This window comes from Pundamilia nyererei, unplaced genomic scaffold (genome assembly GCF_000239375.1).
Source record: "Pundamilia nyererei isolate P.nyererei 1_Seehausen unplaced genomic scaffold, PunNye1.0 scaffold00119, whole genome shotgun sequence".
Taxonomy (NCBI): domain Eukaryota; kingdom Metazoa; phylum Chordata; class Actinopteri; order Cichliformes; family Cichlidae; genus Pundamilia; species Pundamilia nyererei.
In genome coordinates this window covers 358,334-385,287 of record NW_005187520.1, presented here as the reverse complement: position 1 = coordinate 385,287, position 26,954 = coordinate 358,334, and the positions used below count along the sequence as shown (strand labels likewise).

The 26,954-nt window shown below is 40.4% G+C and overlaps 2 protein-coding genes across 3 annotated transcripts; one reads left to right on the top strand and one right to left on the bottom strand.

The window, feature by feature from the left end:
* Positions 1-389: 389 nt before the first annotated feature.
* On the top strand, positions 390-7,817 carry cwf19l1 (CWF19 like cell cycle control factor 1). Its single transcript, XM_005742280.1, has 14 exons — positions 390-490; positions 2,196-2,280; positions 2,912-2,996; positions 3,204-3,305; positions 3,389-3,603; positions 3,690-3,805; positions 4,002-4,086; positions 4,467-4,619; positions 4,742-4,889; positions 4,991-5,070; positions 5,166-5,375; positions 6,036-6,155; positions 6,247-6,344; positions 7,000-7,817. Exons 1-14 carry the CDS (start codon positions 468-470, stop codon positions 7,142-7,144), a joined length of 1,665 nt encoding a protein of 554 aa, XP_005742337.1. The 5' UTR covers positions 390-467; the 3' UTR covers positions 7,145-7,817.
* A 477-nt stretch (positions 7,818-8,294) lies between these two features.
* LOC102202019 (CD9 antigen-like) lies at positions 8,295-26,353 on the bottom strand. Of its 2 annotated transcripts, none has more exons than XM_005742278.1 (8): positions 26,089-26,353; positions 15,400-15,502; positions 11,429-11,526; positions 10,759-10,833; positions 10,568-10,669; positions 10,365-10,454; positions 10,037-10,120; positions 8,295-8,906 (listed from the first exon to the last, which is right to left on the bottom strand). In XM_005742278.1, the coding sequence occupies exons 1-8, from the start codon at positions 26,155-26,157 to the stop codon at positions 8,841-8,843; spliced, it is 687 nt and encodes a 228-aa protein (XP_005742335.1). In that variant the 5' UTR covers positions 26,158-26,353; the 3' UTR covers positions 8,295-8,840. The 2 variants fall into 2 exon arrangements, with proteins under 2 accessions (XP_005742335.1, XP_005742336.1); XM_005742279.1 differs by lacking the exon at positions 26,089-26,353 and adding an exon at positions 22,292-22,460.
* Positions 26,354-26,954: the final 601 nt, after the last annotated feature.

Genomic DNA, 26,954 nt, shown 5'->3' with positions numbered 1-26,954 from the left:
CAGCTGAACTCGCTTTGTGAAACCGAAGACCCAGAGTTTTCGTTAACTCAGGGTATACTTACTCAGTTTTTCCACTAAACCGGCTTCCTGGAACAGGGCCCAGGTGTAAACTACAGAAAAAACAGAAACAACGTACTGAAACACGGCAGCTTCTTCAAACCACTCAAATCAAACCTGGCAACAACTATTTCCGCACTGAAATCTGTCCGGGTAGCCACATGGAATATTTCTTACTGTTTGAGCTACTTCTCTTGTAGTTTTTAGAAATTAAAATTATCATTTTTAATTTAATAAATGTTTGTCTTTCTTAGTGTGTCTCGCGCAGCCGCGTGTACTCCCGCTTCGTAAATTACAAATAGTTCCGCCTTTGTTTTAGTCGGACAGTTACTAGCGACGGGCGGTTAATGGAAGCTGCTAAAATCCAAATCCCACATTTTAAGATTTAGAGTAAAATTCTGCTCAGGGACATGGAGGAGCAGCCGCTCAGAGTGTAAGTCTGCTCAGTGAACACAGGACGCAGCGTCCGGTTAAATGTAGCTTCTGGTTAAATCGATGCTGTTTATGTTGTCCATGTTGATTATGTTGCTTCAGCTATGATGTTAGAGGATCTCCGTTTCTAATACAAACACGTTGATAAAAGAAAAATATGAAAACCCTTCCGTTAACAGGCGTGTAAACCTCACCGGGTCAGGGTCTTGTAATTGTTGACTTTTTCGGAACTGTTTAGATGCAAAAATGTGACCACTCTCATCAGACTTAAAACAAATTTCAGAAATTTTAAGCGTTTCTTATTAACTTCAGATTTATATGTTATAAATACGCGTTTCACTGCTGAACGTCAGTGTTCATCCACCCCCAGAATAGGTTCTAAAGCCGTCCGCCTAATGTAAAATGTGTTTAAAGGTTTGAAAATATACGAGGTCATCACTTTTATTTCGGCATAATGTATTACACTGAAATATACAGAACCTCGTTAAAAACTTGCATGATTCAAGGTTGCATTAAACAGTCTCCACATTTATTTACGTCATACCATGTGACGTAGAGGCATGTTTGATATTTGCAGTTTGTGGTGAAAAATCTGCACTTTACCAGAATATATTAACGTCATTTTAATTAAACAGAATGATATCCACGAGTTCTGTTGATTTATTTTATTTTAATGTTATTTTAATACGAACTCTGCTGCTATTGGGCCAATCGAAGTATGCTACAAAAGAGCATTGAAAATATTAGATAAAAAAACCTTTTTCATATCACCATTGTCAAATTTTAGAAAAATACAAGTTTTTAAATTTTACTAATTTCAAATTATTTAAATCTGCCTGTCTAATGTACAAAGTTATACATGGTCTGGCGCCTCCACCAATGAGTGATTTTATTAAACAAAAGTCTAGCAGTGTTGCCGGGTCTCGACTGACTCGAGCCACTGTTAGAGGTGATTGTGAACTGGCATTCAGGCGGACCACCTTTTCACAGAATGCTCTGTCATATCAGGGAGTGAGCTTCTGGAATAGTCTTCCACTGTCAGTGAGGGAAAGTACAAGTCTACCCATCTTTAAGAGTCACTTAAAAGGGCGGCTGAGGGACACGCAAACATGTGATCATGTTTAATAATCATGCTTTATATTGGATGGGAAAAAGAGTTAGTGTATTACAAAAAGGTAAAAACAACTGTTAGTGCAATGGGTGAACGCAATATCAGGACAGTCAGGGCATGTGCAATACTGGGGTTTGTGCAATATAATTGATGTGTTTCCGTTATTGTTGTCTATACTGTCCTGTGTCCACTCTTCTTGTCATTGTTTGTTCTAGTATAATGTGATCACTGTTTTTGTCCTTGTCACATGACCTGTAAATAGTGTCTCTGTATGTTTTTACTAACTTGTGTTTAACACCAACCTGCCAGAGGGTCTGCAGATGGAAATTAGCCCAAGGCTATAATTTGGCATATTTACATTTGTTAAAATGTTCATTAATATGTATTGTTCCTCTTTCTAATAATAAATAAATAAATAAAAATAAAAGAGGCACTTTGTGCTATTGATGTTTCAGTGTCCAACTTTACCAATGAGTAAGGCATCATTCAAGTCCCAAAAACACAACAGATGTTTGGAGACTGTCTGATGTTTTCCAGAGGAAATCATCTATGAATTGTCTTGATTGTTAAAATATTAAAACATGCGTGTTTCTAGTTTGGCGTGTGGGGACGTTGAAGGCCGTCTGAACGCTTTGTTCAACCGAGTCCAGGCCGTCCAGAAGAAGACTGGGCAGTTTGATGTGAGTCAGATGCGTCACATTATCCAGTTATCATTGAATTTTTTTTAATGATTTTATATCTGTTTAGTTTTTTTTAAATGTAAATTTGACAGTTTTTTCTTGTTATACTAGCTGTGTTTTTATTTTAAATGTTTTTCTTTTTTTTAAATTATTTTAATTTATTACATTTTTATCATAATTAGTTTTTCCTCATACACGTCCTTTTTCCACAGACTTGCCTTTTTTACAGTAAGCTTTTTCTTAGAAATTTGCCATTTTCTATTCTTTTACCAGTTTTCCTCTGTAAGTTTGTCAGTTGCTTTTACATGAATTTGTCAGCTGTTTCTCTTTTTTTCTAGCAATTTAGCGTTTTTTCTTCTAAATCAACCGGTTTATTTATTTTCAACACACACTTGTTTATAGACTTGTCCTTACAGACTTTTTCTGGTAAATATCTCATTTTGTTTCTCATAAAACTTTTTATTCTTTTTTTTTTCCATCTAAGTTTTCCCCCATCCATCCCCTTAAATGTTTTCTTGTTACCTTCAATGACCTGGTAGATCATTGTATAGAACTGTGTGTTAAGTTATCATATTAAAACACCTGTAATCGTCTTTAAGTTGTGGTGATTTTCACATCTGTTTTCCACCAGTTGCTGCTGTGTGTTGGAGAGTTTTTTGGAACGACGCCGGAAGCTGAAGCCGAGTGGCAGCTGTACAAAACCGGAGCCAAGAAAGGTGAAAAAAATCTGGAACATCCGGGCAGATGCTCATCTTTATTGTTGCTTTTGACCACAGGGGGCGCTGTCACATTAATAGCATTGCATAAGAACTCAACAGCGCCTCCTATGTTCATGCTGAAAGCAAGCATGTTTTTTGGCTTTTTCTGAGGAAACTCAAAAGTCTCTTTTTTTTTTTTTTTTTTTTTTCTTTGCGCCTCCTCAGCTCCCATCCACACTTACATCCTCGGAGCAGCAAGCCAGGAAACGGTAAAGAATTTCCCAAACGCCGATGGCTGTGAGCTTGCTGAAAACATCACATATCTCGGTAAGCGATCACACATATTCATGACCTTTTAATAAAAACATGAAACCAAAATGTGACACAGTGCTCTCATCTGTGCGTTACAGGCCGGCGTGGTGTGTTTACCGGCGTGTCGGGACTGCAGATCGCCTATGTCAGCGGTCAGGAAGCCCGGCAGGAACCGGCACCGGCTCATTGCTTCACCTCCAAAGATCTGGTGGCCCTCATGACTCCTCTGACCAGCAGCTCGAAATTTAAAGGTGTTGACATCCTGCTGACATCACAGTGGCCCCGAGGAGTGTGGCACTACGCAAACAACCCGGTAATGAAGATGTCTATGCTGCTTTAATTTTACTGCCTCTGACCCCACGAGATGCTGAATGGATTCTTCTGAACTCTGTTCGGCAGGAAGTGAACACAAAACTTTGTGGAAGCAACTCGATAGCCAGCCTCGCAGACAAACTGAAACCACGATACCACTTTGCAGCACTAGAGGGCGCTCACTATGAAAGACTCCCATACAGGTAAGCTGCAGAGTGGTGAGGGAGCTCACTGATGACCCTGTTAATTAATTTCTTCTGGAAATCAAAGAGCCTTAAACCTGCATTATTTTGATTGGCCAGTAGGGGGTGACCCCCCTGCCAGAAGTCAGATTGATTCGAAGCAACTGTTTGGTTCTTGTTTTACGTTACTCCCATCTTTCACTGTGTCTATCGGCAGGAATCACATTGTTCTTCAAGAAAATGCTCAACACGTCAGCCGCTTCATTGCTCTGGCGGCCGTCAATAACCCCGCCAAGAAGAAGGTGCGTTTCCCTGCAAGACAAAGAATCAGTTACATGGAGATTATGTGCATAGCTGCATTTATTAAAACTTTGTGTCAAGGTTTTCTTAAAAGTTAGGAAAACATCAAAATCTGTGATTAATAAAGTCCTTAAAAAATGCTTAGAAACCACAGAGAAGTTAAAGTGTTCTTCACTGACCAATGAATCCAGTGCAAACAGGAAGCCCTAATAGCCAATTCAGCTGAACTAAATTTAGACTGTCCCTGTTATTTTAAAACTCTAATTTAGACCCTGGTTCTCCTGCAGGAAATGCAGGTAACAGAGCAGATCTGTGCTAAAAGGTTCCTGCTGTGAAAAATTCTCCAGATGTGTCATGACAAGTGAAAACCTTCTGTCTGCAGTATCTGTACGCCTTCAACATAATCCCCATGAAGACCATGGACCCCGCAGAGCTTGTGAAGCAACCGCAAGACGTCACAGAAAACCCGTACAGATGCCCCACGAAAGACAAGATGGACACACAAAAGACGGCCTTCAGCGCCACAGAGGAGGAGGTTTGTTTGGAGTCCTCTGTGGAGATTCACAGTCACTAGAATTCACCTTGACTCTTATCTAAATCACCTTTGAATGTGTATTTGAGGTTTTAAAGTACAAAATGTTGTTATATGTGTGCCAGGAGCCAGCCAATCAGTACTTCTTCGACCTGAGCAAGAAGCAGGGTGGAGGCTTTCGGGGCCACGGCAGGAAGAGGCACTCTGATGGAGATGGGCGAGGGCGAGACCAGCAGCATCATCAGGGGCAGCCCAAGCAGCCCCGCCGGCACCGTGAGTCCAGCCACAGTCTGTTTATATCTGGTTTAAGAAAGAACTCATTAGTTAGTGTGGTTTTGTGAGGTTACACAGATAATTTGTTTTTCTGTGTGCAGCTCAGCCCTCGGGTCCATGCTGGTTCTGTCTGGCCAGCCCTCAGGTGGAGAAACACCTCGTCATCAGCATAGGAACACACGTGAGTTCATGCTGTTCATAAATCTACATCACAGAAGCTCCTTCGAGACTTCACGTAAAAGCGTTAGAGCCGAGTGAGGATGATTTGTTCTGCAGTGTTACCTCGCGCTGGCCAAAGGCGGTTTGACTCCTCACCATGTGCTGATCCTCCCCATCGGACACTACCAGTCGGTGGTGGACTTGAGCTCGGAGGTGGTGGAGGAGATGGAGAAGTACAAGTCAGCCCTGAGGAAGTTCTACAAGAGCAAAGGAGAGCGCTGTGTGCTGTTTGAGAGGAACTACAGGAGCCAGCATCTGCAGCTGCAGGTAGAAACACGACCAAGAAAACATGTTTTAATTCAGTGTTATTCGTACTGTTTTTTAATGATACTGTAGGGTGAATATTTTCTAATTTTGACAGATGCAGTGTGTAAAAAGTCATATTTTTCACTTTAGTGCAAAATTTTACATATTTGGTTTTATCGTTTCAAAATTTGAGAAGAAAAGAATGATAAAAGTTGAGCGTTTCATTTGTGCCACTTTTAATCTAAAATAATTAGCTAAAGCTTCATAATTCTATTTTTTAATAAATTGTTTTTTGCTTTTGTATTTTAAATTTGATTATGGAGGTACACAAGATATTTCACTGTAATAAATGATGAAGTAACACAAACTAAAACAAAAAGGTCAACAAAGATGTGGTAAACTTGTGCACTTTATGCAAAGCTGCTAAAATAATTTGAGATTGAGCGTAGAATTAGATAAATATTTTTTAAGTCTGCTATTGCTGACATACAAGAAGCCAGTTATTCACAAAGTAAGTCACACTTGGGCAATAAATTAGCACGTTTAAACTCCTTGTATCTTTATTTAGAGTGTGATTCCTGTGATCCAAGCGCAGGAAGAGAAACGTAAAATGATTTTTTATTTACTGCCACATTTGCTGATCACTTTATTTATCATCTTCTTGTTATTATTGTCATTCAGGTTGTGCCGGTGCCGTTGAACCGCTGTGCCACAGAGGACATCAAGGAGGCGTTCATGGTCCAGGCTCAGGAGCAACAGATGGAGATGATGGAGATTCCTGAACACACTGACCTCAAGCAGGTACCCGTAAACACACCTGGAGTACAGTGGTTTGGCTATTCTGGGATTTTTAACATCTATTTGAAAAGCTGAATTAAACGTGTGTGTTCAGATTGCTCCTCCAGGGACTCCATATTTCTATGTAGAGTTGGACTCGGGGGAGAAGCTCTTCTACCGCATTCAAAAACATTTTCCTCTGCAGTTTGGAAGGTGAGCATCAGTCCCCATTAAACACCCTTTGTTTGCCTGTAAATATAAAGAAGAGCCTCATAAAATTTCAGCACTGTCAGTGTCATCTTTTAAAGCTAAAATAAAACTGTTTCTTATGAAATGTTATGAATAAATGCAAATGTTGTCCAGATGCGTTTTTAATCACATTTGGATTAATTATTAAAATAAAAAGAGAAAGCAGCTCATTCTGTTTATACCTGTGTTCTCTATAAAATAACAGAATTATCAAAACGTCATCAGAAAAATTACGTTATATCAGAGAGTGTAAAAACAAAAGCCTCCACAGGGGGCTCCAGAGAGCTGGACAGTCAGGACTTACCCATTATGTATACACAAACGTACCTACAAACCTGTTTAAGTCAGGGAAAAGATGCTTTGGTTTGCAGAAAATTATTTTTTAGTCTCATGTTATTCAGTAATATTGGTAAATAATTATTACCAATAATTCTGCACACTGTTAATGTGTTTTGTTCACATAAATATGCACTGATCTAAAAATGACAAATTGCTGTTTCCAAAATGTCAGTCATGAAATTGTAGGGAAAAAAACTTGATGGGAGGTCAGAATTGCACTGTGGGAGAATAATGTCAGTGTCACAGAGTAACGGTGTGGGGGTTTTGTGTGCGTGCGTAGGGAGGTTCTGGCCAGTGAGGCGGTGCTAAACATCCCGACTCGAGCCGACTGGAAAGAGTGTAAACAAAGCAAAGAGGAGGAGGAGGAGAGCTGCAAACAGCTGAGAGATGACTTCCAGCCATATGACTTCACCTGGGATGAATAATTTACACACACGTACTTGTACAGTTTACTTTGTGGGGACCATGGATGATGCAATGCATTGTGAGGACAGTTGTTGGTATGATGCATTCCTCTTCATCTATCCTGAACATGAAAATTGAGTCAAACAGCATTTTTAATACAATGTCTTCTTGCTTTTGTTTCTACTTTTATGACATTCACTGTCATCTTAACTATATCAATCCACTGTTTCAGGTAGAATGAGATTGCATAGAGTTAAAAGTTTAACTTGGTACGGAGACTGGATACTGATTAACATCATTTGTACAGTGTGTTAGCATTAGTTATTTTGTTACCTTTGGATAAAGCTGTGACCAGTCTTTATGCTAAGCTAACTGGGTTCAATTCAGTAAAAATTTGCATCATATCTCAAACAATTTTTTTTCTTTTTAAATCAGATTTTGTTTTACAAAGCGTGTGTATTTCTTTTTAATAGTCACAGTGAGGAAATGGGAGTGTAACTAAACCTCACTGCTGGGCTGTCTGTTTTTATTGGTGTTTGGGGAAAAAAAAATTAAAGAAATGATGATTTCTAGCGTTTAAAATGTGAATAGTAACCTTTTGTTGCCACCCGTTTATAAACACGCGTGTTATGGTTTTTGAAAACAGTCTGTAGTGTAGTTTGGGTTCCCCCCCCCCCCCCCCGGAGGAAAAAAAAAAAAAAACTTGACAAAAGAGCAGAAATCTTGAGATTGATGAAATATTTAAAATTATGAACCAGCTCAGAAATATTTTATTTCTACCACACATATGGGTAAAGTTACTTTTAATGCCTCTTTTTTGTAAGTATAATCAAATTTAAAATGTAATTTTGGGTTGATGGTCACATTTTCAGTATTACCATGTAGTTTAACACACCTCCCACTGTGCATTGCCCCTACAGAAATACAAAAATTCAAGTCCAGATAATAGTTTTATTCGTTTTTTTTTTTTTTATGTAATTTTTTATTCAATTGTACACGAGTGTTAGCCAAACCTTATTACAAATAAATAAAAACTGAATAACCCATTAAGCTCATTTTTAATTTTTTAGAGTATGTTAAAATTGCATTAAATGTTTTCCTAACATTTGTACATTTGACTGTATTGTACCCCTTTAGCACTCACAGCAAGCACTCCATTTAAGACAAATCTTTGTTTTAGTTCATTTATTTGACATCTTAAAGACATGAACTGCAATCATTAAATCATTTGCATAAAACTTAAATAAAAAAATAATCAAAGCTTTTAATACGCAGCTTTAAAACAAAACATGGGTCATTAACATTCATTTAGCTGCAAAAACCCTGTTAGCTCAAACGTTTAGCAGATTTTGTAAACATAACTTAAAGGAAAGGATTTAAAGAAAATGGGGCGTCCACCAGGGGGCAGCAGAGTTGCAAAAGTCTCCTTTCACCTGCATATGCTCAAACCTGTCCTATTATGAAAAGTAGGTTTTTGATTTAAAAGATTGTATCAGTTATCACTTATCAGGTTACTTTAGGTATAAATAACTCACTGCAGACCCCACAGAGTGGAGGAATTAAAGAGGCGTCATTGAAAAGGAGCCATACTCTCACAGGTCGACGAAGCCATCCTGTACGGACCCAAGCAGCACACAGAGGGACAAATGTTGTTATTCTTTCTTAAATGATTTGAAGCAGCAGCAGAGTTAAAGGTGGACGGCGTTTCATGGGTTTTTACACATAGTCCCTAGACCTTTTAATGGCACAGCAGAGCATCATGCTGAAGATCATCCCGAAGATCTGCAGAGAGTCACAGGACACAGGAATGTGGCATTAAGAAATAAACCACACTGTTTACAAAAGTGTCAAAGTTTCCATAATTGTGTATTTTGGTTATTTAAAATTTCACAATCTTGATAAGTTCATTTTAAATATTTTCTATGATAAAAATGGACCAACCCTGAAAAAAAAAAAAAATATTACCAATTCCACCTTCTTGAATGTAAATATTTAATATTTTTCTTGTTCTTCTATGAAAGAAAATAGTCCTTGGGGATTGATTTTTTTGGTGGCATCAGGGCAGGCCAGTCAAATTTCAGGGGCCAAACCAAGTAAAATGTCTAGTTAGTGTGAAACTACCACACAGTTTGGTAGCTAGCCAATAAAAATCATAGCTAGTCATCACCAGACTTCATATTTAGCATTCTGTACTCATGACTGAGCCATAGACTCACCAGTAAAGTGTTTATTGATGTCATATATGAAGTAAGTAGTAATGTCGTTTTTCATAGATTTCTACACATATGAAAGTGTCTTTGCAACCACAGATGTCGCCCCTACTGGGGCCAGGTTTACAACATTTGTGAATTGGCTTTGTTTTTAATAAATAAATCACGAGCCAGACCCACTACTAGAACAATGAGACACTTGGCTTTTTCTAAATCATTTCTAAACCTGACACATTCTAGGCTTTGTGCCAGTTTAACCCTTGTATGGTGTTCGGGTCTGTGAGACCCGTGTTCAGTTTTTTTCAAAAGAAAAATTAAACAATTAATTATTTTTTCACGTGTAAATGTGTTGTGTCTTTCCACTCACTCCACTTGATTATAACTGATTTATTTATAACATTTTATATAAAAGAAAAACGAGAAGCACATTAATTCATAAATGTGATCTAACAAAGGTAAAGGGAAAAAATTAACCATGTTTGCTGTTCATATGTCTTGTAATTGGGATGAAGTAAACATCTGTTGAGTAATTTAACATAAACTTGTTTGATAGTGTTAATTTGGAAAGCCAAAACTCTAGCGGGTCCACCAGACCCATGAACACTGGCTGAGTAACAAAAATACGAACACCACACAAGGGTTAACAACCATATGATAGCTTTACTTAAGGTTTCACTACATGTGCATTAGTGGCAGACTCACCATAATGACTCCAATGCCGATGCCAACTCCACCAATGATGTGCAGCTTGTTGTTAAACACCTCGTCAATAGCAGCGGGACAGCTCTGCAGGAGGGAAGCAGGACCGTGAAGCAAAAACAGCAAAAACAGGTGTGAGCTCCACATCTTATTTTAAACCAAATGTCTGATGCAAATCTGAGCTTGATTTCTACAAAGCCAGAATACCCTAGAGAAAAATGTTAGCTGTAGCACTTTTTAGTACAAATCTCTTAGATCTTAAAATGTTTAAGTAAAAATTTACATGATGTGACATGAGAGGTCATCTCCCTTTTGTTGCAGTCTGCCTTACCTTGGTGACGAGGATCTCCAGCCCCTCCTGCTTGGGGCAGATATCTCTGGCAGCATCGATCACCGTTCCTGTTGGACCGCAGCAGTCGAGCTGCAAGGGGGGAGGGGGGGGGGGGAATAGCCCACACAGGTTAGGCAGTCATCTGTTCTGTTTCAAAATAAGGAAACAAGTTGCATAAAAGGTGTCCAGGTGTGTGTTCTCACTCCAAAGTGGATGAGGCGGAGGGTCTCCTTCAGCGCTGGTTGTTTGGTGTCCTTGTAGTTGGCGTAAGTCTGTTTATAAAACTCTGTGATGTCCTCCACCACCTGAAGACACACGGACAAAGTTAACACTCCTGTCAATCAACAAAGAATGTGTGCATACATGCGAGAGACAGAAGGGGAGAGTTAGTCACCCGGTCGCTGTTGGAAAGACCCCAGATCCCGGCAGCCACTTCTGCAGCGAAGATGAGAAGCAGGAAGAAGAAGAACTAAACCGGAAAACAAGATTTGGAGTGTAGACATGATTTTGTTTGGTCATCAGTCCTGAAAGGAAACTGAGTGGGTTTTTACTTTTATCTGTCACTTTTGTCCAAAGTTTCCTCAACCAGTGGTAAAAACCACAGATTTATGTGTGGTGAACATAACATCAACACTTTAAGTTGTTGTGCACCAGCTCTGCTGTTCACCTTTTCTGTGCACAGAGCTCAAATAACAGATGACTAAGGAAGAGATGACCTGAAATGTAAGTTAAAACTAAAGCCATTTAATATTTAAAATGACGGCTCAGAGTAGATGTGATCACATCCACCAATTTCATATGACCATTTCAATCGCAGGACAAAAACATTTTGTAAAAACATAACAGCGACTCGCCACCAACAGTCACATCACACCGATGGAGCTGCAGCAGCCAACACGCTTGTGGTGAAATTGAGGAGTCTTTCCTGGTGATCGGTGTGATTACAGCCCAAACAGCTCTGAAATGTGCCAACTGAAAAATCTGAGCATGAATTCATGATTCACAGCAAAGTCACCCGTCTTTAATGTAATGTGGAGAACTAAAACACAAAAGAAATCACTCACCAGTCCCAACATGCAAGGAGACTCTTTGATGGCTCCGCAGCATCCCAGGAAACCCACCACCATCATCAGAGCCCCTGCTGCGATCAGGATGTACACGCCTGCAACAAAACATTCAGATGGGCCAGAGGAAACAAGCATTCTGGGGTCACCTGTGCCTTTAAGTTCCCAAGGCCAGTTACAAACAAAGGAGACACGATTAAATTAAAACTTATGCACATAATCTCAACCTCAGTGATATCAGCACCACACGGTTCAAAACATTTAACAAAACATTTTTTTGTTTTGTTAAATGGGATGCGATTCACTCTTTGATGTTCAATTCAACAGTTTAACATTAGAACTTGATGCTCCATTCTTAGGTTTGTTGTTGACACAGATTTTAAAAAAATTAAAGGATTAAGAACAGGTTCAGTTATCCATGTGACAGTGTAATGCAAGCGTATCTGAGCGAGTGTGTCTGTCTGTGTGTGTGTGTGGCCCCTCGCCATACCATACAAGGCATGACTTCTTATCAACTAGTCGCACCCCGTACAGTTTGCGACCTTTCAACGGACTAATGTGTAAAAAGCAGAAGTGACGAGGCTGCTCACTCCATCGTAGAAGCATGAAACCTAATAACGAGAAACATTTTATCAGCACATACACAAGAAATTGTTGGTACCCTTCGGTCAATAAAAGAAAAACTCAATGGTCACAGACAAAAGTAATAATAAATAAAAATTCTATAAATGTTAACCAATGAAAGTCAGACATTGCATTTCAACCATGCTTCAATAGAATTATTTAAAAAAAATAAATGCATGGAACAGGCCTGGACAAAAATGATGGTACCCACAAATTAATATTTTGTTGCACAACCTTTCGTTACGATTCCTGTAACTGTCAATGAGACTTCTGCACCACTCAGGAGGTATTATGGTCCACTCCTCATGAGCAAACTGCTCCAGTTGTTTCCGGTTTGAAGGGCGCCTTTTCTAGACAGCATGTTTCAGCTCCTTCCAAAGATGCTCAATAGGATTGGAGGTCAGAGCTCATAGAATGCCACTTTAAAATAGTCCAGTGTTTTCCTCTTAGCCATTCTTGGGTGTTTTTAGCTGTGTGTTTTGGGTCATTGTCCTGTTGCAAGACCCATGACTGTGACTGAGACCAAGCTTTCTGACACTGGCCAGCACATTTCTCTCTATAATCCTTGATAGTCTTGAGATTTCATTGCACCCTGCACAGATTCAAGACACTCTGTACCAGCTGCAGCCCCAGAACATAACAAAGCCTCCTCCATGTTTCACAGTAGGGACAGTGTTCTCTTCTAGATATGCTTCATTTTTCTGTCTGTGAACATAGAGCTGATGTGCCTTGACAAAAAGTTCAAATTTTGTTTTATCTGTCCACAGGACATTCTCCCAGAAGCTTTGTGGCTTGTCAACATGTAGTTTGGCTTATTCCAGTCTGGCTTTTTTATGATTTGTTTTCAACAATGGGGTCTTCCTTGGTTGTCTCCCATGGAGTCCACGTTGGCTCAAACAACGACGCATGGTGCGATCTGACACCGATGTTCCTTGAGCATGAAGTTCAGCTTGGATCTCTTTAAAAGTCTTTCTGGGCTCTTTTGTTACCTTTCGGATTATCGATCTCTTTGATCTGTCATCAATTTTCCTCCTGCGGCCATGTCCAGGGAGGTTGGCTACAGTCCCATGGATCTTAAATTCTGAATAACATGTGCAACTGTAGTAGGGTTGGGTTTTGATTATTGATTTATCAATTAAAATCAATTCTAGCTTGGATAACGATAATTTAAACTTTTTAAAATTATGCAAAATTGCAAAATGCTTAGCTGTGTCTCTAATAAAACCTCTGTAACTTTGCTTCACTTCAGCAGCATCAGGTAATGTTCATATGTTGACTAATGACTTTCTTTTGTTTTTGATCTACTGCAGAATATTTTTAAGGTTATCTGCTATAAAATCCCAGGCCAGGAAAATCACCTTCATGTTTTTCTGTTTTATCCTCAGTTACTTTGACACAAAGGCATCTGCTGTGATGCTTATACCTTTGATAAAGTCTCAAGTGTCAGCTTTCTTTTTATAGATAAAAAAATATGGATATTTGATACGTGATCAGAATTTTAATATTTCTGACTGAGACAAATAGAATCGATTCGGGACCTTGTGAATCGGAATCGAATCGATTTTAGAAATCAGTGACGATACCCAGCCCTAAACTGTAGTCACAGGAACATCTAGCTGCTTGGAGATGGTCTTATAGCCTTTACCTTTAACATGCTTGTCTATGATTTTATTTCTAATCTCCTGAGACAACTCTTTCCTTCGCTTTCTCTGGTCCATGTTGAGTGTGGTACACACACCATGTCACCAAACACAGTGACTACCTGGAGTCCCATATATAGGACCACTGACTGATTACAAGATTGTAGACACCTTGGATTAACATGTCCCTTTGGTCACATTATTTTCATTCTTTTCTAGGGGTACCATCATTTTTTCCAGACCTGTTTCATGCATTTATTTATTTTTAATAATTCAATTGAAGCATTGTTGAAAAGCAATGTCTGACTTTCATTGGTTTTAATTTATTATTACTTTTATCAGATTAAAGTTACTTCTGTGACCATTGTGAGTTTCTCTTTCATTGACCAAAGAGTACCAACAATTTTGTCCACGTCTATATATCTTAGCACAAATGACAATCTCAAAAGCATCAACTCTAACAGAACCCATGCTTTGTTTCTAATAAAGTGTCAGTGAGTGTACAAGTGCATGTGGAAGGCTGATTGGAAATCAGCCCTGATTTACCTGCTCAAGCCTTTTAAAAATGTAAATGTACATCAGTGATTTGCATTCTGGCTCATAGGGCTGCTGCTGCTCTGATTCGAACAGACACGAAGGCCTGAGAGGCACCAGAAGCTGTTTTTAATGAGGAGTTATTTATCAAAAACACCTTCAGTCACGATCTGGTGAGTGGGAATCAGCTGCAGGGTGATTTAGAGCAATGATTCGACACTTCAACGGTGACTTCATGAGGATGAATCATAAACAGGCTGTCGGATAACAACAACAGTGAGCGCATGAGCCACACACACAAATACTCCTCCAAAGCCGTTATTAAGATGTTTGTCATGTCAGGCCCGTCCCTCCGTCTCCTCTCTGCCCACTTCTCTTATCAGTTTGATGGATGCAACGCACAAAGACGGGAGGGTGGGACAGTTCCTCCGGGAATACAGAAGTCTGAGAACAAAGGAGTCCCTGTGCGCCGGGAAGAATGAGCGCTATGTGTGGAGGGATCTGCTGGGTTGGACGAGCCGCCTCGCTGTGGACCAACTTTGGCCTCAGCTGCCCTCCGAGTGCCCCGCCTCTCTGAGGTCAGGTTATATCCACATCCAGAGCCCGACAGAGCTAAATGCAGCTGTAGTGCATTTAATTTGAAATTATGACTTCCTCCACAAATATAAAGATTTCATTCTAGAAACAACGCTGTGGTTGTTAATAAACAGGACGAAGTGGTTACTGGGGACTATTTTCAGCTGCAGATTATTCGGCACGGTTTCTGCTGGTTGGAGTGAAATGAGCAGTGTCAGACTTTACATTGATAGGACAGCATGATAAAACGAACAGACTCGTAATGTGCGTCAAAGCTACACTACAGACACGTCAGCTGTAATTACAACAACACCCACCACCATCACTCCATGGCAGGTTCAAAGACCATGATAGTGGAGGAGGAGCTGATCATTTCCCCGTCTTTCTGTGCAGTTTGAATCTTTGTATGTTCTTTTTGTTATTTTGTGGTTTATGGTTGTGAGATATCCAAAAATGTAAAAGTAAAGCTGCTGCGATTAAGATGCTTCACCTGTGCTCTATAAAGGGTTCTTGCCATCCTCAAGGTTATTCTCCTTCATGGTCTTTTGTTTCCATGTAAGTGTTTTGCATCCAGGGTTTAACCAGCAGGGGCCTTACCTGTAAAGAAGACAGAGGGCGACTCCTCCTCTTCGAACAGTCCTGCCGTCCTGGAGTCAAAACGTAGCCAGAGTCCCACAGCGAGCACGCCGGTTCCTGCCAGCTGCAAGACAAAAAACATGTTTACTGTCTCTGAAGGAGGTTTAATGTTCTCTCCGTGAGACTATATTCAAATACTAGTGTCATTTTGCACATTTGTCCTCATTTACAGATATTTACAGATAACATGAGTTTCTCTGTGGTTTAAGCAAAAAGATACAGAACTAGCAACTGAGCCAAGAAAAGGACTGAAGTCAGAGAGAAACTGAGCCTCTACACTTCTATCCAACCGCAAGGGTCGCCCCCTGGTGGGCATAAAAAACCCCCAATGCAGCTGTAAAGGCAGTTTAACGCAGACTTCATTTTTCATACAAGCAGAAGCTATGTCCATGTCTGTGGTCTGAACCTGCAGAAATGCTTCTAAAGCAGGCATTGCAGCACGTGTGACCTTGTTCCTGATGTTTGGAAGAACACTGTGCTCACAACAAGGTAAGTTAACAGAGCCAGCACCACCGGAGCACTTTTTCCAATTGTTATTGAGTTATTATCCACTCTTAAAATAATGAAGGCACATACAGCTCAAGTCTGTCGCATTAACAGACACTTTCATCAAATCCAACAACAGCTGTAGGCGCGGGTCGATAATTCCGGGGGTCTAAGACACAGGCAACACATTACCAGTTAGATACAGAGAGAAGAAGTGAAAAGCCCAAATGAGGCTGGATTTGAGAAGTATCACCTGACTGAAACCACAGGGCTCACCTGGACCTGCCTCACAGCACTCCACTGTCATTACACTGTATACTCGAACAATGACCGTAGAAAAAAAATAAAGCACACAACAAAAGAACAAAGGAAAAGATGCTGCAGTGTACAGTACATCAGAGGCAACTTTATCCTAAACATCTGAGTTAACTCATAAGAACCAGACTATAACAGCACGATAATCTGAGACGTGCAGGAACAAGGAGAGTATTTGATGTGAACGTTATTTAGAGATTGGGGGTTAAACAGCATGCAGAGACATGAAGAGGTGGACACCCACACAGTGGCAGCTGATCGAGTATAAAGCATCCTACCTTAGACAATAACCAGATTAATCCTGCTTTGCAGTGATTTACAACTGAGGTTGTGTTAAAAAAAAAAAAAAAAAAAAAAAAAAAAAAAACACAGAAAACTACGGAGACCATGAACTCATCCCTGAACTTATGGACCCATCACAGTCATTTAGACAGGTGTTCAAAAACAGCTGCTCAGAGCAAAATGAAAGAACAACTGGCTTTTGTAAGGTATGATGATGTGATGCTTCACTGTTGCAAAACTATGTGCAGCTAGTATGGAATGCAATGGTTTCATATTCAAATCAAAGTATGTTAGTGTGGATGAATAAGAATCCCTTTCATTGAAGGTGAACATGAGGCTAACGTTTGAGGAATGAAGTTCGACTTGCTGCCCGGCTTATTCTCCTGAATCCAGACCAACCCAATCACAGAGGAGCCATCCAGGAAACATGACTTTAGTACATGTGGAGCCTCTGCACAACGGAGACTTAGATATGAAGGCATCCACAGATAAATAAATGACAGCCATACTTTGTCTCAAACAGTAATTACCCACTACCATGACTCAGAATCACCTCAGCAACCACAAAACAGTTTACATCAACTCTTTGTTGCCACCCAAATAACTCCCATAATGTCCTGCAGCATGACGCTGACGTCTGTTGTTGTGCAACAGGGAGTATATGAAGCACACCATAAAGCATTCAGGCCGAATGGCAACACTTTGCCCCAACATGTCCTCCGTCTGGTTCCTCCTACGGTCTGCTGACCATGATTCAGGATTTTGGTTTTTTGGGGTGGGGGTGCTGTCTGTAAATCAAGGTCTTGAATTCTCTCTTGAAAGTTTGACTAACTCAAATATAACTCCAAATACAATTCCAAAATACTTGGCAAATTAAAATTTTGAGATATCAACTCAAAATTTTAAATTACTTCTGTCTGACAATTCTACCCTGTTGGACAGCTTTATTTTTCTAGCCAGCGTTAGCTCACCAAGGCATACAAATAATATGACAACGAGCGTAGCAGCTTACCTTGTTTTTTAATGTCATTGGGAAAAATTCCCTTTCATTGTTAGTTTTGTATGCTAGCATTAGCTAGTGTACCATCCTTTTATTGTTGTTAACCAGAATCCTTAACAAAGAAACACTTTAATATGGGCGTTAGAGGCAACAGAGGGTTAGAGTTTAATAACAATCTGTTAAAATGTTTCAAGTAGCAAATATTTAATTCATTAAAAAGTATTAGCTAACATGCTGAAGCACAGCTGTAAATTCCCAACTGAGTTGGAGGATCATCACGCCATTGTTTTCTGTAAAATACTAGACGTTCATTAAACCCGCAGCACAAGTTGACTGGCTGTACTGTACTGTGAACACTGTAGTGCCAGGTTATCAAATAAATGCTCCAACAGATAAAACATGAAGAGGAATACTCGTAGGCGAGGCCTGTAGTCAATTGCAAGATAAACTCCCTACAGAGACTAAAACAGCATCAGGCTGTAAACATGTAGGAGAATTAGAGGCATCAGCTGCATAATTCAAACACCTCTAAAAGCAAACACCATTGCTTTCATTCACTTTTATCACACAACTGTGCGTTTCAGGCTCCATGTCAGATTAACCTGTAAGTCAGTCATCCAAACTGGGATGCACAGACTTGCCTGAAACATCATAAGGAGGGTAATTTTCTATTAACACGACAAATATAACGCCTTGGGCTGCTCGACTTAGTGTGACCTCAATGTGAGTAAACTGAAAGTAGAAATCTTCCAGCAATCAGAGCCACACCTGTAACTGTCAGCATGTGACATCATCCCATCGCTGGTTTGTCAGCGTTAAGTCAGCCAGGCACACCTTATGATCATCATCAGTAAATCTTTCCAAACGTAGCCTCGAGCTTAAAGAACGCAGGATCAGTTTGCTTTATTTGCCTTGCAGTCGTTGTCTGATCCAACCACTCGCTCTGTAAAGAATGAAGTGAGGTTTAAGCCTCTGCACCTTTCACTGGTGTCACTCAGTCTCAACGCAACTTTCCACTTCATCTCTACACTGCGTTGCAATAAATAGGGCTAGAATAGCAGGAGTCCATGTTAACATGAAAATAGAGCATTTTAAAATATCCGTCATAGACAGCAGAAGTCAGAAATGACCCCATCATGTTGTGAAAGTAAAGTACCACATGTCTGTGAAGGTTCTCAGTCATCCAGGTCATCGTAGTCAAAGGAGCTTGCAAAGAAAAGCGTCTGGACTTCTTTAAGTTACTTGAAGACGTTTCACCTCTCATCCGAGAAGCTTCTTCAGTTCTAAGGTCAAATGGTGGAGAGTCCCAGATATAAACCTAGTGCGAGTATCCCCCCCACAGAGGGACAAAAGGACCCCCTGATGATCCTCTAATCGCCTGAGCCAAGGTGTGAAACTGGGTGTGGGTCCCAACCATCTTTGAACAGAGGCGGTGGTTTACGACACCAACTCTCTGCCATCTATAATCCAGTTTTGAGATCCCTTCCCAGACGCCTTAACGCCCACTCACATCCTGGGCCATCTGATCTCAGGAATTCGCATGATAAGGGGGGGCCAGGTTTCACAATGAACTCACCCAAAACTCTGGCTGATTGGGACCCACACCCAGTTTCACACCTTGGCTCAGGCGATTAGAGGATCATCAGGGGTCCTTTTGTCCCTCTGTGGGGGGTTACTCCCACTAGGTTTATATCTGGAACTCTCCACCATTTGACCTTAGAACTGAAGAAGCTTCTCGGATGAGAGGTGAAACGTCTTCAAGCAACTTAAAGAAGTCCAGACGCTTTTCTTTGCAAGCTCCTTTGACTAAAGTATCACATCTTACCTGCTACTGTTTGAATGCAAGTATTAGTTAATGTATGATGGATAACTTTCCACTCATTCTTCATTTAATCATCCCTATCTAATTATATATAGTATATTGTCCAGACTAGTCAGCAGATATTCAAATGAATCTCTTCACAGATCAATAGATTTAAATTCCAGCATCTGTATATGAATATTGAGACATTATCAATGCGCTACCATTAACTGCAGTTCCTCTTGTCCACTTGAGTCGATCCCTGTCTACACTCAGGTTACAACATCCCGCTTTACTTTAAAAAAAACAAAAAAAAAAAAAAGCAAAAACACAAACAAAACAAAAAAAAAAAAATCATGTTTACAGGCAGCTATGAAAACTATTTTAGTCTCTGTGGGTAGTTTCAGCTTTCATAACTGCAGGTGGCAATTTTATCACGAACCATGAGCCTCCTAGACACTAATCTGAGGGAGTAAACTCAATTTTCAGCCAAGTTTAGAAGAATGATCTTACAAATCATACGGCTTCATGTAGGGCACGCACAGTCCACTTCAGTTTCAGTAAATTAAAGTAAAGTGAAAATCGCTGGTTATGAACAATAGCAGAGTTCATGTGAGAAGCCTTCTCACATCGCTCTCACGCTTGTCTAGTGCACCATTACCAACATTTGCAGAATATTTAACATGAATTAACCCAAATAAACATTTGTCATTAATTTGTAACAATAATAAAAAAAAGGATATAGAAAAAAGAAGGGAAAGGACGTCTGGCATCCTGAATGCTGGGGATGTTGGTATTAGTGAACCACAAACACTCTAGGGACTCGACTGGTGTGTGTGGAGGAGATGAAAACAGCATTTTCCCCTGAGGTTCATGTTGGCTCTCATTAACCACAGAGCTGCTCTGCAGCACTATTAGCCATGCAGAAACAACAATAACCATGACGAGGTTAGTTTGGGAGTTCTGGCGATGCACAGGCTGGTACCACCTAACAGCAAATCAAAAGTAGAATTTCTCCCATGTTTTGGAAAATAAAACTGCAGTTTTTGTGAATGGAGTCTGGTGAAGTGTAACTGTAACTGCTTGTGAGGACAGGTGAAGCAAAACTGATTCCAGGTGTGATAAAAAAAAAAAAATTAGTGGTGCTGTTGAACCTACAGCTCTTCACACTGTGGGAAACTTCTTCAGGTTAATAATCAGAAACACTCGAGGCCGACTCAATGTAAAATCAGTCTAATCTCACGTTTGTGTTTGGAGGAGGGGGCCAATAGACGAACTTAAATTAGAGGGCAGGGTGGTCCACCAATGAGATGGAGTCCTACAGGACAAAAGACCATTTAACAGCCGGAGGTGACGCACTGCAGAGACACAGATACACATTTTCCAGTCGCCTGGAAGTTTATTACTCACTCCAGTTCTCTCATCAGTGCTGGCATAAATTTCTGACAAGTGCACATTGTAAAATAATGACCTGACATCCTAGCAGCGCAGCTTCAGCACACGTGAGTCATATGCAAATCATGTCTTTTCTTAATATATACACCGTTTAGACTTAGTAGGTCAGACCTACACCTCGGGTTTTACCTCATGTCTAACCGGTTTTTATTTGCATTTATCAAAACCATTTAAAAAGCATTCCAGTTGAACTGTAGTGGTTGAAGCTTCTGTTACCGTCCCTGTATATTTCCCACCTCGTGGTCCACAACCCACAGTTTGAGAACTGTTTCTTTGCAAGCAGTTTTGCTTAAAATAGTTAATGCCATTTATTCACAGTCTGTTTAAAATCTGTGATTTTTAGACTTGATTCTGTAATTTCTGTAAAATCCCTCATCCTGGAGATGAATCAGGAGGCTTGGGGATCATTCACTCTCTCACCTGTATGTGTGTGACGTCACCTTAACATAAAAGTGGCTCAAAGCTACCCGGCCAGTTCTCTTTGTTCTGTCCTGCATGCTGCATGCACTGCACCAAACCACCAAGTCAGGCTGTAATTTCATGCTGCCCTACAGTCACTGCAGTTCTTGAGCAAATTAGCCACTTGTTTATCTTGCCCTTTCATTTTGAGTCGCTCTGCACGTTTTCCAAGCATGTCCATCTGTCTGCAGTCAAGGAAATGACATTCTTCGGTCTCCTGCCCATCTTCATTCCTTCGCCTTAAACTGCATTAACTTTTGAATCAGTTTTAGCAAATATGTCAAAACTCAGATGTGCCGTGTCATTCCATGTCAGTTCCACCTGACCATCTACCTGACCATAAAGGGGAACATTTTTAGGAAATTCCATCTAGAAAATTCCTTAAGCTCCTGCAACAGTGAGTCATCACTCATCCATCTGACCACAATTCACAAGCCCCCCCCCCCATCCTTCAGTATGACGTGATGATTTCACATATTTTAATGCTTTTAATGGCCGTAGTTGCCACAGACCATGTACTCATAATACTCCTGAAGTCAAATCCTTTTGCATCGGTGGTGACCGAGATTGTGACCATTTCAAAGGCACCAGAACTCCTCGACAGTGTTGTGATGGACTATGAGGTTGATAAACTGTCACAGCACTGATGATTTAGTTTGCAGAAGCAACAAACTGCAGCATTTAGAGAGATTAGTGTGGGACACAAAATAAAGACTGGAAGCGAATTAAAAGCAAAGATTTGTGAGCTGAAACTCCCCAGAAGGAAGTGCTACGTGGGTTTGCGTGAGGCCACTTTGATTCTTTCAAAGAGCCTCGATGACAAAAGCACAAATTTAATGATGGTTTTAGAGGTTTGAAGCTCCCAAAACATCAAAAATAGTCAAATTATTAAAGATTTTGTGGCTCCAGCCAAACATAAACTCTGCCTGTGTTTTAGATTGTGAGTCTTTCCTGAAATCTGATCCAGTCACAGAAACCATCAAACAATCAAACAAAGCAGCATAATCCAAAGCAACCAAACCACTTCAGTCCACTCACTAAACCAGGCTACGTACCCAGAAGAGAAAGTTGAAGATAAACACCAGGTACTTGATGCACTGTTGTCTCTTCATGGTGCTCGGATCTGTTTATATCTTCTTACGCAGAAAAATGGAAGAAAAAGCGCCTTGAGTGTCACACAGTGAGGAGAAGGAGAATGAAGAGAGGTGACAGAGAGAGGCAGCTTTTGTTGTGAGCCACACCCTGCTGCGCACTCACCTGGCTGAGGGAGGAGCTAGAGGGGCACACATCCAATCGGATGTGTGCTGCATAACCCAGCTTGTCTAACACAGGTGAAGGCATTTAACACCTCTTGACTTTTCTAAATACTCAGGAAAGGTGCCTCAGTACTTCTTGTATTACCTCCTTTAACACTTCCTTTATGAAACAAGATGTCAACTCCTAACTCACTGTGGACCACCATTAATTAAAAACCTTCATATACCTCACATGTGGCTCATAAATGTTAATCGACACTGTGTTTCCCAGTTTGATTGGCTGCTAGACTTGAGGCTGAGAGAAAATCTGCTTCCTGTGTGAAGAACAAAGATTTATATCAAATTATTCAGTTTAAAGTTTGATTATCTTTCATTTATGTGGCTTCAATAACAGCCTTTAAATCAAAGTGGCCACACCACTAATGTCAGTTTTCCATGGGGATGAATTATTACCCACAGTACAATTCATAGAAAGGTTTAAACCATCCATAGAGAGCACAGAGGCTGTAAACATGTTTATTTCTGCTTTTTTTAGGTGACATCATGCAAATACTGTTCAAGAGCAGTCTGCCAATTTGGACATGATACAACCGCCGGTTGCTAGGGAAATAATGTGGCAGTAGTTCCTGGAGGTTTCTGCCTCTCTCTAAAGAAGCTGCTGCACCAAAAACCTCCTTCTGGTTTCTTTGGTTGTCTGCAGTTTGTCTGCAATTACTCTAAACTGCTAAAGCAGTTAAAGCAGTAAAGGTTGGAAAATTGGAAATGGACAAGATTCGCCTTCAAAGTAAAAGCTGTGTCTGAGCGCTGCAGCCAATGTGTTACAAAGGGGACAACCTTTAATTTGAAGGGAAATCCTTTTTTCACTGTCTCACTACAGCTCAGAGAGTAGCTGGAGAGGAAATCTACATGCAAACTTCCAAAGCAACCACAAGGTTTTTGGCAACAGGTTGGGGAATACTTAATTTTCCCAAGCAACAGGTGGCTGCCAGGGTGGTTGTCACTGACTGGTCTCTAGGTCTGTGTAACCGAAGCTTTAACAATCACATTCTCAGCAACCACTGGTCAGGGAACCCAGTTTCCCCTCATGACACATGGTCTCTAAGTCCGTTTGACTCGAGGTGTCCAAGTTAACATCAAGTGTCTGCAAAGCCTCATTAAAGTTAACCCTATATCATAGGGCGACCATATTTTGATTTCCAAAAAAGAGGACACTTGCGCCAGTCACAAAGAACTTTAATAATACAGTTTGCTTAAAGAAAACGTTAACATATTTAAACTATGCCTTCTCTGTGCGGTTAATGAATGGTGAAATAAAAATATGTCATATAAGCTTTTAGAAGTCAGCGTGTGCAAAAAAAGAGGACAGTTGGTCATCCTACTATATCATCACAATAATGTTGGTGATGCTGCAGCTAACCAATCACATTGTCTCAGCATTCAATTACAATTAGCCCAGAATTTGGCTCATGCTATTAAAAACTATCTCTAGCAAACCAACATGAGTAACAAAAAAACCCCAAAAAAACCCAACTTGATAATATATTTATTATATTATATAAATCAATAAAGGAAACACTTGAAATGCTTAGCGTTTGTTTCAGAAGGGGTTTATGTAAACAAAGGCACTTCTTTCTCTCGTCCCTCACATTTCAAAGCTATAATATCACAGCAGTTTAATCACGTTATTGCAATGCAGGAATAATGCCAACATGGGGATCTCAGATAAGTTGGGCAGTTTAATACTGGAGTCTGTGGAAACTGCCTCACTCTATAGGGCCTCCAGTGGATGCTAGAGGACTGCAGTTTCTGGGACTTGCTTAGCCGTAACTGATTCTAATTGGAATAAAGCATTTTAAAAGCATGCTCTTTGATTGAAAAGAAACAAAGAGAAACAAACATGTTGAGTGCTGTTTTTAAGATAAAAACACTCTTCCAGTTTAACCTCTGTGCTGCACAGCTGGACTCATGCTGTCAGTTTTACCTCCATACTCCTGCGTTTGGCTTTAAAAACAGATTAAAAAAAAAAAGACGAGCTGTTTCAGAGGAATCACAAACAAAAACTCCACAGGTGTATCCTCACACCTCTTGGGAGACTCATTGTTTGCTGCAGTAACTCAACGCTGCATCGGCTCCCAGTGGACCCAGTGAAACCAACAACGCCGGCTTTGTTGTCGGCCTCCGTTATCTCTCCCCGCCTGTCTTTTGTTCGTCACTCTCGTTCTCTCTAAGGATGTCTTTAGTGATAAGCTGCTGTTGTTTGTTGAGCTCAAACTCTGATGGCTTGACTGAACTCGATCATTAATCAGAGAAAGTGAGTGAGCAGCTCGACATAAATGAGTGAAAAAACTGGTACAAATAATTTAATCCTTAAAAAGATTTGTTCTGCTCATTTTCAGCTCCATGTTTTTATTCGTAGACTCCATCAGAAGAGCTTTGGATGATTCACAGTTCAAAATAATCCCCATCTGTCCTGTGCTGAATGATATGAAGCTTATCAACAATAGCTTACCAGAGTCAATAAGGAAGCACTTAATATTCCACTTTAATGTCCCATATGGAACAAATCAGACATTTGATTCCCTTTAACTCAGTTCATATAGTCCAGGGTGTACCCTGCTTTTCAGACCCTGAGATGGATAGCTAGATTAGAAGATGGTTGATGGATGGTTGATTTATTTCAGATTTTTAACCTTTTCTTTTTTCATTTTCAATATGAGTTTGTAGTGTGGTAGTAAAAATACGTTTTAAAAAACGATAAGATTTGTGAGAGTTTTTTCATTTTAATAATAAAAAAGAAGTTATTTCTTTGAACTGATGGATGAATTTAAAATGTACATCAGGACTTTTAACATGTAAAGGAGTGTTTTACATTCCTGAGGTGGAGGTGTGGACCCGAGGCTGGCCCTTCGACCCTTTGACCTCTGCCCTGAGAAATCATTCAGACTTTTAAGGAGCCATCCTTCAGACTGCCTTAAGCTTCCTCGCTGCACAGGACACCTGAGTAGGAGGTGAAAGCACTGATTAGGCAACCGCTCTGTCTTTGAATGACGTGTTAGGCTCATCTACGCCCCCTACTGGATTTCTGAACTACTGCAAAACCAACGAAACTTTAAAGTCACCAGAAATGAACACCATCAACTAGCAGGCTGTTTAGTACTCTGAGGAACACCGAAGCTGTTCCGGTGGTTTGTCGTGTGTCTGCACTTTATTGACGCTTTCCGTGGGGTTTTCCTTTAATTTGTCAGCTGTCTACAGCTGCTGCAACAGCATCCCAGAATGTCAGAAACAAGAAAACAGAAAAATGCGAAGTGGATAGTTACACAAACACAAAATTAATATTATCAGCTTCATATAAAAGAGCACACACAAACCGGAACGACTTTAAACAAAACACACTAGTGTTCAAAATGCCATAGGCTAAATCAAAACAAGACGCTCCTCGGTTCATCTCTGTTAAACACAAATCACATCACACAAAAATACATTTTCATCTTTCCAGGCTCAAATTTGAGAGATGAAGACTTATTTCTGTGCGCAAATGAATAAACACGGGCGGCTGGAGCTTTAAATATTTCATCCCGCGTGTTTAAACTTACCCAGAAGACGAAGTTGAAGATGAAGAGCGCGTACTTTACGCACAGCTCCCAGCTAGTTAGAGCCGTCATCCCTGCGGAGTGTTCAGCCGTGTTCGGACTAATTCAGTCTTGAAATTATCTCCTATTTCTCGCTCAGTGATGTTCGTGGTTCCTGCTGTCGACCTGTCGCCGTTTGCTCGGCTCTGCTCGTCTCAGTTCAGACAGCCTCCGATCAGATCAGCTGCTGCTGGGAGGAAACAGACCATCGACTGCTGGACACCCACAGAGAGAGAGAGAGAGAGATCTCTGTACGTCTTTGTCTTTTGTTTGGACTTTTGTTCATCACAGGACCGAACATCAAACTTCTGAATAAAACAATTCTCCAGATCTATTAAAAACGAAACCACAAGTCTAACAAAAATCCCGTTTCCGTCAAATCTACAGAGAACAGCCTCAGAAACTGAAATACCACAGTCAGAAATAAACACTGTGCTCTCTCATATTTATTAAAACCGTGAATCAAAATCAGAGTTCAAACATTCAAATGTTTGACTGTAAGCCGTGTGAGTCTGTTTACACTTGCCTTTCGAAAAGCTACTCTGGGGTGTCTGTTAATGCTGCAACTGTAAAAATTTACATTTCTGAGCAATTTGGGCAATTTACTGGAGATCTGCAAACATCTAGAGAATACAGATGCAGATGAAACTTTGATCTGCAGCCAGAGTAAGGAGCAGGTGGAGGAGAACCTGGAGAAGTGGAAGGATGCTCTGCAGAGAAGAGGAATGAAAGTCACCATCCAAAGCAACAGAGTGCACAAGAAGAAGAGATTGCTGGCAGGGTGGAGGTGCTAACTAGTAGTTATTAATTAAACCTTAACCCTCTGCTGT

What these genes read in the sequence shown, in the direction of transcription:
- cwf19l1 (XM_005742280.1), top strand. Translation starts at nt 468, where the DNA reads ATGGAGGAGCAGCCGCTCAGAGT. An exon ending in GGCACTACGCAAACAACCCG is followed by an intron (nt 3,604 to 3,689) that starts GTAATGAAGATG and finishes TCTGTTCGGCAG; the next exon opens with GAAGTGAACACAAAACTTTG. An exon ending in TCATCAGCATAGGAACACAC is followed by an intron (nt 5,071 to 5,165) that starts GTGAGTTCATGC and finishes TTTGTTCTGCAG; the next exon opens with TGTTACCTCGCGCTGGCCAA.
- LOC102202019 (XM_005742278.1), bottom strand. Translation starts at nt 26,157, where the DNA reads ATGACGGCTCTAACTAGCTGGGAGCTGTGCGTAAAGTACGCGCTCTTC. An exon ending in TCTTCAACTTCGTCTTCTGG is followed by an intron (nt 15,503 to 26,088) that starts GTAAGTTTAAAC and finishes TTTGTCTTGCAG; the next exon opens with CTGGCAGGAACCGGCGTGCT. An exon ending in GCCCTCTGTCTTCTTTACAG is followed by an intron (nt 11,527 to 15,399) that starts GTAAGGCCCCTG and finishes GTTTTGTTGCAG; the next exon opens with GCGTGTACATCCTGATCGCA.